This window comes from Chenopodium quinoa, unplaced genomic scaffold (assembly GCF_001683475.1).
Source record: "Chenopodium quinoa cultivar QQ74 unplaced genomic scaffold, ASM168347v1, whole genome shotgun sequence".
NCBI lineage: Eukaryota > Viridiplantae > Streptophyta > Magnoliopsida > Caryophyllales > Amaranthaceae > Chenopodium > Chenopodium quinoa.
In genome coordinates this window covers 140,665-153,633 of record NW_018743893.1, presented here as the reverse complement: position 1 = coordinate 153,633, position 12,969 = coordinate 140,665, and the positions used below count along the sequence as shown (strand labels likewise).

The following is a 12,969-nucleotide window of genomic DNA, read 5'->3' as shown; positions in this document are numbered from 1 at the left end:
CGGGTGCGCCGGGGCCTTAGGGTCCCGTATGAAGCTGTATGAGCTTCAACTTCAAACTCTTCTTCAGTATCATGGTCCGACTGAACTTGACGGTCGTCCAGGGGACGCCTCTCTTCAGGAGTCGGTACAGACATGGATGCCATCTCAAAAGTACTCTCCCCACAGACGGCGCCAAAATGTTTTGGGGTTTTCTGATGTCCCGCGGGAGAGTTACAATTTCGAGACTGGAACCGGACGCCTGTACCTGCAAAACAAACGGATGCTCCGGATGGTTGGAGATCCGCCTCCAACGGTCAAGTTAGTACTTGATTAAGGAGTAATTAATGCGGAAAATGTAATTTAGTCTCTCTAGGTGAGAGTGTTAAATGTGCGTAATCCCCCTTAATGAGGATTAATGAGCATATTTATATGCCTTGGGATGCGTGTCAATACTAGGTTTAGGTTAAACCTAAGGCTGACTGGGCTTCCCAAACATTGGGCCTTGTTGGCTGATTTTCCCATTTGGCATGGGTGGACACGTGTCGCGTCGCAATTGGTCCATGGAGGACGTATCTTTGATTGACACGTGGCAGGCTCCGATTGGCCTACATGAAGGACATGTGGCGAAACCTGGTTGGTCCACGTATCAGATGGTGATTGGTGGATAAAAATCCCCTAATAAATTGGAATTAATTATATTGGCATGTTGAATATGAACTACACTTTTATTATTGGCATGATTGAGAGCATGTTTAATTAGACTAAATGTTTAATTTGGTTTGGAATATAAAAAGAGAATTTTGTTGTGGTTCATATAATTTTTATTGATGCTTTAAGCATGGGAATTGAGCTATTAAGTGTCTTGGTACACAGGGATAAATTATATTGCCGTGCCTACGTGCACTTAAGATGTTCTAAACACCAAGGGATAGGGTTTGCAGTGCTTTATGCGCTTAATTAAGGTGTTATTTAACATCGAGGTAGTTTATAAAGGATTCAACATAAAATTATATGGTCACTAATTATTCAAGAATTAAATTGGTATGTTTGATTGCTTGAATGATTTATTATGATTGATTGTGTTATGGTTTAAGAGTCGTCACTAAGTCTAAAAATATGTAAACAATGTAAAGTGAAAGAGATTAGGCACCAAAACTCTTAGAACGTATACACCTCGAATACGAACATATGGGGCGAGTTATGGGGTTTTATATTTAACCATGACTTCTACTGGGAGTACAGGACGCTGTATTTTCCTTTTATTAATTTAATGCGCAGGACGTCCAGTCACTTCATGTGGCATTTGCCTACCCGGTTAGCTCTCGGTGTAGTTTACCTCAATTTATTTGGGGCAAGGATTTTGGTGGGAAATCCATTCGATGCGTAATCAAATTAAATAAGCAATTTATTTATCCATTTCTTTGTTGGTTGTGTTGTGTGCTTGAAAACAGGTGCAACAAGCTAGGTAAGTTGTGTGTTGATAGGATTAAAGCATGTTAGTGTGTACTGTTTACGCTTATGTACTCAACATTGTTGATTGTGTGTTGTATGTTTGTTTGGCCTTGTCTGTATCTTGGCCCTACGACGACCCATTTCTAATGGCGAGTAGTGGGGACAAAGTAAATAGGAGTTTTTCAGGTGTGGAAGCATATTCATGATGGGTATGAGTGAAGAGCGAATCATGTTTAGTTTTCATAAGAATATGATGTGGTTTTGTTGCTTTAATTATTATATATTTTGCTTGTGAGATTAACGCAAAGGTTTTCAAATGTTTTATCTAGGTTTTATTAAGGGCCTACAATGGTTCCAAGTTGTAGATTGACTTTGTTTGACTTTGGTTGACTTTACTTTCATTTGGTTTGACTTTTTAAGTTGACTTGTTTTGAATGGTTTTAAAGAGAGTCTTCCGTTGTTTGTCTTTGATATTTGCCTTAGCCGTAATCACGGTGGCAGTAATGTCTTAGAATTTCCTATTTCGTATTTTAAAAGAGCAAAATAGGTGTTTTAAAGGAAAGAAATTTCTAGGGTGTTACAACAATAGCCTACAAATACGTTGCATTAGCCTTATCCGTTGCATTGAACCGTTGCCTTAGATATCACCGTTGCATCAGACCGTTGCATTAGCTTTAACCGTTGCATTTGACCGTTGCTTTTGCTCGTTTTATGTTGTAGTGGATAATAAATTGCGATATTTGGAATAAATTCTAAATGCAATTTAGTACTTCGTATTTCGTATATTGTATATGGAAAACAAACTATATAATCTCTATATGGGGCTATGGGAGCACAATTTCATCCCCCAAGCTTGCATTTTCTTCATTATTGTTCCATTACCATTCATTACCACTTGGGAGGTAATGGAGATGAAAAGTTATGAAGAAAACTAGACAGAGTTAGGGGTCATCTTGAATTCTTGAGTAATAATAGGAATGAACATTAATTTTCTTCCAAATTTACATTCAAATTCATTGTTATTACCATTATTTATAACTAGTTATCAAAAAAATTGTACAAGGAGTGGATGTCCATCAACAAACCAAATTCCCACATTTAATTTTTTTTTAGTACGAAGTACGTAATTACTAAAGAAATTCATGTTTATGATTAACCAACATTGAGTTACATATAATTAAATTCAAGCACTTAAAAATCATGGAGAAAAAAGAGTTTACAACATCTTAAACAATTCCAAAAAATCTTTTATCTTTAGAGGTTTCTTTATCAAGGTTTAACTAGATTTTGAGTTGCGAATTTTGAAAGACGTAATAGCTAAAACCTAATCTATGCCATTGATAAATGTGCGCATCGTGCTATTCGTGTACGGACTACATGGTTTTGTCAATCTTATCTTCATGCAACATGTCTATTTCTTCATACTTATACTTCGATGACATGATATTTTTTGTAGACAAGAAAAAGAATTCAACTTGCATAAGTCTCTCTGTATGCATGCCTCATTTTTTTTTTATTTTTTTTTTGGGTCCATATGTAGTATAATTAATAATCCTATGTGACATAAACAGTCTAATTTATAGGTAGTATATATTCGAAGACAATCTTAATACTACGTATTTATAATCGGTTGTGTGTTGTGCAAGTTTAGGTTATTTTTTACCTGTTTACACCTTACCTTAGCTTGTAAGTATATGAGTGGCCAATCTTAATATTTACAAATCGGTTGTGCATTGAACAATTCTAGGTTATTTTATTACCCTTTAACATGTACCTTGTGAGTGTATGAGGGATTGAGCGGCCAAAATAGAGCCTTGCTTGACTATCTTAATATTTACTATCGGATGTGCGTTGTACAAGTCAAGATTATTTTTTTACCCATTTACATTTACCCTATGAGTGTATGAGCGGTAAAACAATAGAGCCTTGAGCCCTTGACTATCAAACGGTGAGTATCATCCTTATTCCTGAACAGAATGATACATATGAGTAGAATAGTTTAACAATGTTTGTCTTGAGTGTTTTAGAAGGTACAAAACGTATGTTAAGGTACAGACATAGATAATAGTAGACCAAATTTTAAGCGTAGGATCTACATTGGTGACAATAATATCTACCAAATTGGGTTTTCGTTGTAGCCAAAAAAAAAAAAAAAAATGTTCTTGAAAAATTAAGTAAGTTTGATGAAATAAGCGAGTATAATAAAATAAAAATTCAATAAAAATAAGTTTTTATTAATTAGAGCTGGTCATCAATTTATTGGCTAGAGTAGTATTTTTTTCAAGCCTATTATGGAGTTTGGAACAAATCCAACTCATTGTTTTTTTGATCAAGTCTTTTTTTTCTTTAACAAAAACAAACTAAGTTTAACAAAAATAAATCGAGGAGATCATCCAATGATAGATTGACAACGGAATCGCTACTTCAAAACAAAGATGTATGGTCATAATATGACCTTAATTAAATAACCCCATAAGCAAATTAAAGAAAGAGAAGGAGGTGGAGAAAGACAAGGACAAATGGACAATGTAATAAGATAAGTTGGTTTGAAGTGTGTAAACGTATCTAACTAACTAGCCTGTTATTTGTATTATGCTAAAATCAACTTATCATAAGAGAGTACATATAGCATTCAAAAATTAAATGAGCCCATAAAAGAAATCCAAAGTTAGAAGATAGTTTTGCATGAGGCATGAAGTACTTGCATCATATATTTGTATTAATGAGATAATATCTTTGATACGGTTTTTTCACCAAATACCATTGAGTTTTCATTTAATTTACCATATATCATCGAAAACTTTCAAATTCACCATATACCATTCAATTTTAGAAAAATGTCATAACATACCATAATTGACTAACGGACGTTAACACCGTTAGTCATTAAGGCTAATAATGCCACGTGACAACATATAAGTGGTTCCCTTTTAAATCATTATTTAATTTTAAAATAATTATTTAATTAATTATCATAAAATAAAATAAATATAAAAAAAAACCCAACTACCCAAAGGCGTGGTGGCCCAGCCACCACCCTGTCCCGATAACCCTCGCCGGCGCGGAATCAGACCAGAACCCCGACGCCGGTGCGAAAACCATCCAGAACCCCTGCGCCGATGTGGAATCCGACCGAAACCCCCGCTGGCGCTCCTCCCCTTCCCTTGAACCACCGTTCCCGAACCCTAAAAACCCCTATCTCCCTCGAAAAACCCTCCCCTAACCACTGACCGGCGCCCAAACCCCCCTCCCCCGTGTCGGCGAACTCAAATTCCCCTCCTTCAGTCGTTGCCGCCCAGTTTAGTTGAAAATAACCACCCCAAAACCCCAAAATCGAAACTCTAGATTTTGGTTTTAAGGTTTCGAGGTGGTGATTCAGGGGAGGAGGAGGGTGGAGATGGCAGGGGTAGGGGCGAATTAGGTTTGCCGACATTTGGAAGGGGTTTGGACGGCCGGCGGGTTCGAAGGGAGGCTTTTCGAGGGAAGGATGGGGTTTTTGATTGAGAGGATGGTGGTTTAGGGAAAGAGGAACACACCGACGGGAGGTTTGAGGTTAGGGAGGCGCCGACATGGGGTTTAGGGCGGGAAGTGCCGGCGTGGGGAGGCCGGGGGTTGGGGCCATGGTGGGTGGCTGGGTTGCGGTGTGGTGGTTAACTGAGTTTTTTTTGATAAATAATTCATTTTTAAAAAACTTAAAATAATTTAAACAAGAACCAATCATATGCTGCCACGTGACATAATTAACCTTAATGACTAATGAAGTTACGGCCGTTAGTCATTTGGATATTTGGTGACATTGTTTTTAAACTCAGTGGTACATGGTGAATTTGAATGTTTTTATGGTATATGTTAAATTAAGTGAAAACTCAATGATATATGGTGAAAAGGCCGTTTTTAATAAGTACAATGTTTAGTATGATTGGAGTAGGTAGCCGTTACTTTGGGAATTTTAAACAATAAGATCAGAATACTACTAACTCGCATAAGCATATCCCCCACCCTTTGGCCGCCCCCCAAACTCAATACTAGGGACCCTAGGGTGGTATATTGTACGAACTACTAGTATTAGACATCTGTTTATTTATTTATTTATTATTTTTGTTTTTTTATGTTTTCTTTTTTTTTTTGTTGTAAGATCGAAAGATGAATAGCCCTACTACACCACCACCCCTAACAGGTCATATCAGCTTAGTTATGCAAGTCAGTGTTTGAGAGTAAATGCGAGACGTAAGGAAATCCCCCTACTTCAAATCAAATGTGATTAATGGGGATCAAACTTGTAATCTAAAGTCACAAAAAAAAGGTTATTACTAAAGGTATGTTTTGTTCAGCTTAATTTCAACTCTAATTAGTTCAATTCAATTCAATTCCTAATTTTCTTCTCTCATAAACAATTCATTTCAGCTCTATTCATTCAGTTCAGCCCCAATTAGTCCAGTTCAGTTGTTTTCAGTAAATCGGAACAGGCCCTAAATCCCACAAAGTGATGACCAAGCCTTCTAAGCTATAGACATCTGTGAATTGAATGCAATCATATCTACAATGCATTAGATCTTAACAAAACTTTACGATTAGGTGTACTTAGGGTACGACGGGACTTTGAGGAATTACAACGGATGACTTTTGACCCTATTTGGTAATTAACTGGTAGCCGATTGATATAACTACCTGTATTAACTAGTTTACTAGTTGATTGTAAATTGCAGGTTGTGTGATATTTTTTTTTAGACAAATAATTGTTAATTGTTTCTTATTTCAACGTATGTATTAACAAAAAAACCCAAATATTCAATATGAGTAAAGTAATTTCAAAAAACGTTTTCAAGAGGAGGTGCTTTTTGAGCCTAGGAAGGTCTTTCAATAAGCTATGTAATATACTTACACGACAAAACTTTATAAAAGCTCTTTCAATAAGTTTTTCAACAAATCACGCGTGTCATTAACAAAAAGATGGCGAGAGTATTAAACAGAGATGAAAAGCATGATATAGGGTGGACGGGTGATTAATAGAAATACTCCCTTTGTTTTTAAATACTTGTTCCATTTTTCTATGAGCGGAGTTTTAGGAGAAATTGGAAATAAAATAAAATATGGAGGTAGTGGATAGATGAAAGAATAAAAAATTATAAAAAGCAAAAGTAGTTGAGAGAATTAGAAGAGAAAGAATATGAAATTAATAAAATATGGTTTATGTTGGGTCCACTAGTTGAGAAAAATGGATTAAATATTGTAAAAACTTTCCAAATAAGGAAATAGAACAAATATTTAAAAACGGCAGGAAATGAAAAGTGGAGCACGTATTTAAAAACGGAGGGAGTACTAGACAAACTTTGTTGCAATACCACACATATTAGACCATCAATTATACTGTATACATCATAAAAATTAGAAAAATTTGTAAAAAAAACAAAAACCTTTTAAATGCATTGTGTAATTATAATTTAAATTTTTTTTGCAAAATGATGTATTTAAAAGGTTTTTTTTTTTTTCTCGCAAAAATGCATTTAAAAGGTTTTATTTGACAAATTTTCCTAAAAATTAAAAATACTATATCATAATTATCATGTGGACCCGATCCACAATAATGACATTCATACTTTGTAAGCATTGGATGATGATTTAGTACAAAAAAGACATCATCGTTTAAAAAATGTTAATGATTTAGCTAAGTGATTAGAAAGGCTACACACAAAAGCCTAAAACCTAAGAAAAATCATATAAAAATAAGTGGATGTCACATTGGTTGTGCATTCATTTTGTGTTATGCTTACTCTTTAATTTAATAATTCAATCAGTCTCTCTCCCCGCCTAATAAGCTTGCGTTTAATTTGACCCCTCTTTTTTTTTTTCTTTTTCCCATACTCAATTTCAAAGTCCCAACTCTTTCAAATTCTTTTCTTATTTATTCTCACATTATTTCTCTCACCACAAACACCAACATCCCCATTTCATTTCCCTCAAATCTCTCTCTCTTTGACTCACTTTCTGCTCATTTATTGCCTGCATAGCTGTGTTACCCTGTTCTTTTCTGCCTTCATTGCCGTTTCTAATTTGTCAGTTTTTTCATTTTCTGCTGTCAAATGTAATTTTTCTGCTTCATTTTCAGTCAATTTTAGTACCCAGTTGCCAAATTTTCTTCAAAATCATTTCTTTATACAGTTTCCGTACATGGGTTTTCTCTAATTTACGTTTTGTGATTGTTTTTATGATGCCCATTTGCCCTTAATCTTGTTCTAGAACATTCTTTCTGCAGTTTATAATCATGGGTTTTCGCTAAATTTGATTTCTTAGTTGTCTTTCATCTGTTTAGGTGATGCCCATTTGCCTTAACTTGTTCTAGAACACTCTTTCTGCAGTTTATATTCACGGGTTTTCGCTAATTTTTACTTTGGAGTGATCCCATTTGCTTTAATCCGCTTTAGAATCAGCCTTATTGCTGTTTTTCAGTCATGGGATTTCGTTAATTTCTCTTTTCTGAGTTGTCATTTCGTTTGTGGGATGCTCATTTGTTCAAAGCTGTCGTAATCCATTCTTAATTGAGTTTGAGATAATGGGGTTTCGTTAAATTTGTTGCCTATAACCTCGTGTTCTTGAACTTGAGGCAGTGTTGTTGAGTGTATCAAGCTTGATTATGTAATTGATTGTTTGGTTTTTGAGTGGTTTTTTGGTGGGTGCTTGTTGATGAGGGCTTTTTGTGAATGATTTTTCAGTATCAGTTTTAGAATGAATCTGAAATCTGTTGCAGTTAGCCGCTAGTTGGTATATTAGTTGATGGAATTTGCTGGTCTATTCCGCTAAATTTTACTCTCTTGTATATCTATGGATTCGACTCGTTAGTCATCTTTGTTTACATAGTTATGGAGCTCAAGTAAGTAATAGATACTTGTTTGCTCTTCAATCAATTTGATCAAGTACTATTCTTTCATTCATTTATTGCTGTATATCAACTAACCAAATCTATTCTGAGCATAGGTTTAGGTTCATTAAGATGTAAAGCTCACCACTTAAACCACATCCAATGAGCAAGATGAACCAAATATTTTGCTTCTTGATTATTGATCACCTACCATTAGCTTTCTATCCATAATAATCTTGGGCCTATCTCTTCTTATGGAAACTTGATTATTCTTTTGCCTCTCGAGTCACTTCGATATTTTTGAGTGAGTTCAGTTCTTTTTTAAGTGTCCTTGTCTAGTTGGGATATTATAGTATATCCTTAGAAGGAGGGGGGGCTTGTAGACGTGATTGATCGATCATGGAAGAAACTTTTGTTCCCTTTCGCGGAATTAAAAATGATCTTAAAGCAAGACTTCTTTGCTACAAGCAAGATTGGACTGGGGGACTTCGTGCTGGAATTAGGTTTGTTACACCATTCTTTGCCATTAGTTTACTGTCTTGTGCCATTTTATTTGAGCTTTTGATAGTCCTTTCTGACTAGGGGCTGTGTGAGTAATTCTACTTATCAAAGACATGCTAGTTATAACTCAATAAGAAGCTTATATTCACTCTGCTCATGTCTTGGTTCAGGATTTTAGCTCCAACAACTTATGTTTTCTTTGCTTCCTCAATTCCAGTCATATCTTTTGGGGAACAGCTGGAAAGAACTACTGGTACTGGCACACTGTTAAGTTATCCGCGGAACAAATGCATTCCTTATTGATGCTGTGTCAATCAAGCTTTAAAATGACATGATTTGTTCAATTATTATTGCAGATGGATCTTTGACAGCAGTTCATACTCTAGCATCAACAGCAATATGTGGCATCATCCATTCAATCATTGGAGGACAACCACTGCTTATTCTAGGCGTTGCTGAACCAACAGTTATTATGTATACATTTATGTACAGCTTTGCCAAGGAGAGGACAGAATTGGGACACAAGCTTTACTTGGCTTGGACCGCCTGGTAGGTAGTTTGGAAGGCTCAACTATAATATATGGAGTATATGAGAAAAAGCTTTGCTGAATTATTGTTAAATGCCTGTATTTGTGCATGCAGGGTTTGTGTATGGACAGCCTTTCTGCTTTTCTTGTTGGCTGTGTTGGGAGCATGCTCTATCATCAATAGATTTACACGCATAGCTGGTGAGCTGTTCGGCCTGCTTATAGCAATGCTCTTCATGCAGCAGGCAATTCGTGTGAGTATGATATGCTTGTAATATCTTCTTATTGATTTTTTAAGAGCATCATCAATCTAAAGTGTATAAAAATACGTTCTGTCAGAATTTCTTAATTTTGACATGTTCAATGCTGTACCGATCCTTTCTGACTTTTCTAGGACAGTTTTGAAACAAAACCCACTTATCTTTAATTAATTGGAAGAAGCACCTTTGTTGATCTCGACCAAACTTTTCATCGTAGGGAGCGGTGGAAGAGTTCCGTATACCTGATAGAGAAAATCCTAATCAGACTGCATTTCTTCCTTCGTGGCGCTTTGGCAATGGAATGTTTGCGTTGGTTCTGTCGTTTGGCCTTCTATTAACTGCATTAAAAAGTCGTAAAGCTAGATCATGGCGCTATGGTGCAGGTATACATTCATTCTTTGGATCTCTATTCTTGATCCTATGGATAGAAAAGGGTGTTTTAGGTTTGCTGAATGTAAATTGACCTTTAACGTATTATTAAACTTTGCTTGATTCAAAATGAACAGGTTGGTTACGAGGGTTAATCGCTGATTATGGTGTGCCACTTATGGTGCTGGTATGGACTGCTATATCGTACATACCAACTCATAACGTTCCGGATGGGATTCCTAGGCGTCTTTTCAGTCCAAATCCATGGTCTCCTGGTGCTTATTCAAATTGGACTGTCATCAAGGTGTTTATAGCGTGTTGCATCTTGTATTTTATATAACAGATGATAAAAGTGTGTTTGCTTCGGAATGAAGACATAGTTTTATCTATGCTTCCTTGCTGCAGATCCTTGTAAGAAGTACATCTTTCTTGTCTTTCAGGAAATGCTGGAAGTGCCTGCATTGTACATTGTTGGAGCATTTATCCCAGCTACCATGATTGCTGTCCTCTATTATTTCGATCATAGTGTTGCTTCTCAATTGGCTCAACAAAAGGAGTTTAACCTGAAGAAACCTTCCTCCTATCATTATGATCTCCTTCTCCTTGGTTTTCTGGTAAGTATTCTATCCCAAGATTGAACCAATTTCTTTATGATGTTTGAAGTAAAATTTAATTGTCTACTTTGGTTTAAAGTTTTATAAAGCTTAATATTATTTGTCAAATTGACATTCCACAGGTCATATTCTGTGGTCTTATTGGTATTCCCCCCTCAAATGGAGTCATTCCTCAATCTCCCATGCATACAAGAAGCTTGGCTACTCTCAAACACCGGGTATCATTCACTCATAACTTGGCTAATAGTTATACTACGACAAACATTTTTTGAAACCTGTTTATATGAAATGCAGTTCTAAGATGATTTACTGGCTTTTGATACAGCTTTTAAGGAACAAGCTTGTAGCAGCAGCAAGAGATAGCATACAGAAGAATTCAAACTTGGGTCAGTTATACAGAAACATGCAAGACGCTTACCAGGATATGCAGACACCTCTTGTCTATCAGATACCATCTTCTCTGGTAAAATAGCTGACCTAAATCTGTTAATTAGTATTAATAAGGATTATAGTGTTGCTTCCTTTATGTTGAACTCAGAATTCCTAACAGGGACTTAAGGAGTTGAAAGAATCAACAGTACAGAAGTTCTCAGAGGGTGGCAGCATTGACACACCGGTTGATGAAACTGTTTTTGATGTAGACAAGGACGTAGATGACCTTTTACCCATTGAAGTAAAAGAACAACGCCTCAGCAATTTGCTTCAAGCTGTAATGGTTGGTGGCTGTGTAGCAGCTATGCCTGTTATAAAAAGAATCCCAACAGCAGTTCTTTGGGGATACTTTGCTTTCATGGCCATTGAAAGCTTACCTGGAAATCAGTGTTGGGATAGAATATTGTTACTCTTCACTGCTCCTGGTCGACGATATAAGTATGCACTTCTAATTTCCAACTTTCATGCAGAGTGTCTCATTATCCTTGCTATCTTACATTTGTTTCCTGTTGACATTTTTCAGATTGCTCGACGAGCAGCATGCAACCTTCATTGACACAGTTCCCTTCAAAACGATTGCACTCTTCACGATTTTTCAGACTGTATACTTGTTGCTGTGTTTTGGCATAACATGGATCCCAATAGCAGGAGTTCTTTTCCCCTTGTTGATTATGCTACTTGTCCCAGTAAGACAGTATTTATTGCCTAGATTTTTCAAGGGAGCCCATCTTCAGGATTTGGATGCAGCTGAATACGAAGAGGCACCTGCCATTTCCTACAAAATGTCATTTGAAGTAAGCTCTCCCAATCCTTCTACCTGATTTTCTCTTCAGACTAATTAGACAACCACTTATGTTCTGCTTGCTAATTACTATCTGCATAGGGTCAAGATCCCCAGGCTTCTATGACTAAAATGGAATCAGGAGAATTCCTTGACGATATTATGACAAGGAGCAGAGGTGAAATCCGCCACATTCAAAGTCCAAAGATAAGCAGTTCTACCCCAGTTTCTCAAGAGAGTTTAAGGCATGCTTCTAGCCCAGGGTTGTCTCATAGAGTATACAGTCCTCGAATCACTGAACCAAGGAAGGGGAAAAGTCCTGGAATGAGCCCAGAAGGGGTTGAGATAATGGAAATTCCCAGTTCTCGACCTTCACCACTTGGAAGGAATGGTCATGCTTCATCTTCAAGCTAAGAAGTCTATTTCCCTTGATAGTATAGCTGTTTGTGAAAGTGCTCGAGAGGCCTATTAAATATAGATATACATTTATGTTTTGTGCTAGTAGTTCTGATTCTAACCAATCATTTTGTGTAGATTGTCTGTTGTAATGTTGTGTCAAAAGGATGATGGATAGTCAATGTTACGATAATGAAGAAGCAATTATCAAAGTTACCTCTACTAAGAATTCTGAATTCCTACGTTTTTTTGTTTGGCTATGATTGAATTGAAGAATGAGAGCGGCAGTTGCATTACAAAAATTCTGACCATTGGTTTAGCATAACATATCACAGAATGACAGATCAGAATCGCTGCCAATCATTTTTAATGCGCAAATATGCATTGTGTATTACTAGAAGCACTTCTTAAAAAGATCTCCTGTGATGTAATCATGTAAAGAAAAACATGATCTCTTGTCTGAAAACTCTGTAAGCAGCATTGATAATGATTGAAGATATGATAGAAGATGCTGTAATAGAATATTAGCTTCTACTATATCTTCTATCAGATATGTTAAATTTATCTAAAGATTTGATTGAATATCTAAATCTTTACTCTCATATACATGATTTAAAAATGCTGCAGTCTAAGAGGAATATGATCATGAAATGGATTGCACTATGATCAGATTCCTTGTGTTAGGTAAAATACCCTGATGAGCTCAGTACTTGCATCTCAGGTAATTAATCATTGGTACTTCCTGTTGTTGATTGCTGTTACTGAAATTATTTGAACTCTTGTGAATTCCATAGTCAGTGAC

At 36.2% G+C, this 12,969-nt stretch overlaps 1 protein-coding gene across 2 annotated transcripts; it reads left to right on the top strand.

Annotated features, from left to right (window-relative positions):
* Positions 1-7,203: 7,203 nt before the first annotated feature.
* LOC110686631 (boron transporter 1-like) lies at positions 7,204-12,674 on the top strand. 2 transcript variants are annotated; one of them, XM_021863232.1, is made up of 12 exons: positions 7,204-8,790; positions 9,006-9,054; positions 9,145-9,337; positions 9,431-9,569; positions 9,793-9,958; positions 10,082-10,248; positions 10,385-10,558; positions 10,681-10,776; positions 10,884-11,021; positions 11,109-11,428; positions 11,514-11,784; positions 11,874-12,674. In XM_021863232.1, exons 3-12 carry the CDS (start codon positions 9,261-9,263, stop codon positions 12,183-12,185), a joined length of 1,860 nt encoding a protein of 619 aa, XP_021718924.1. In that variant the 5' UTR covers positions 7,204-8,790; positions 9,006-9,054; positions 9,145-9,260; the 3' UTR covers positions 12,186-12,674. The 2 variants fall into 2 exon arrangements, with proteins under 2 accessions (XP_021718924.1, XP_021718923.1); XM_021863231.1 differs by having other exon boundaries at positions 7,205-8,790; positions 8,959-9,041.
* Positions 12,675-12,969: the final 295 nt, after the last annotated feature.

Excerpts from the sequence above, each read along its gene's own strand:
- LOC110686631 (XM_021863231.1), top strand. The coding sequence starts at position 8,687 with ATGGAAGAAACTTTTGTTCCCTTTCGCGGAATTAAAAATGATCTTAAA. Across the intron at positions 9,570-9,792 it reads TCATGCAGCAGGCAATTCGT|GGAGCGGTGGAAGAGTTCCG; the intron begins GTGAGTATGATA and ends TTTTCATCGTAG. Across the intron at positions 11,022-11,108 it reads ATCAGATACCATCTTCTCTG|GGACTTAAGGAGTTGAAAGA; the intron begins GTAAAATAGCTG and ends AATTCCTAACAG.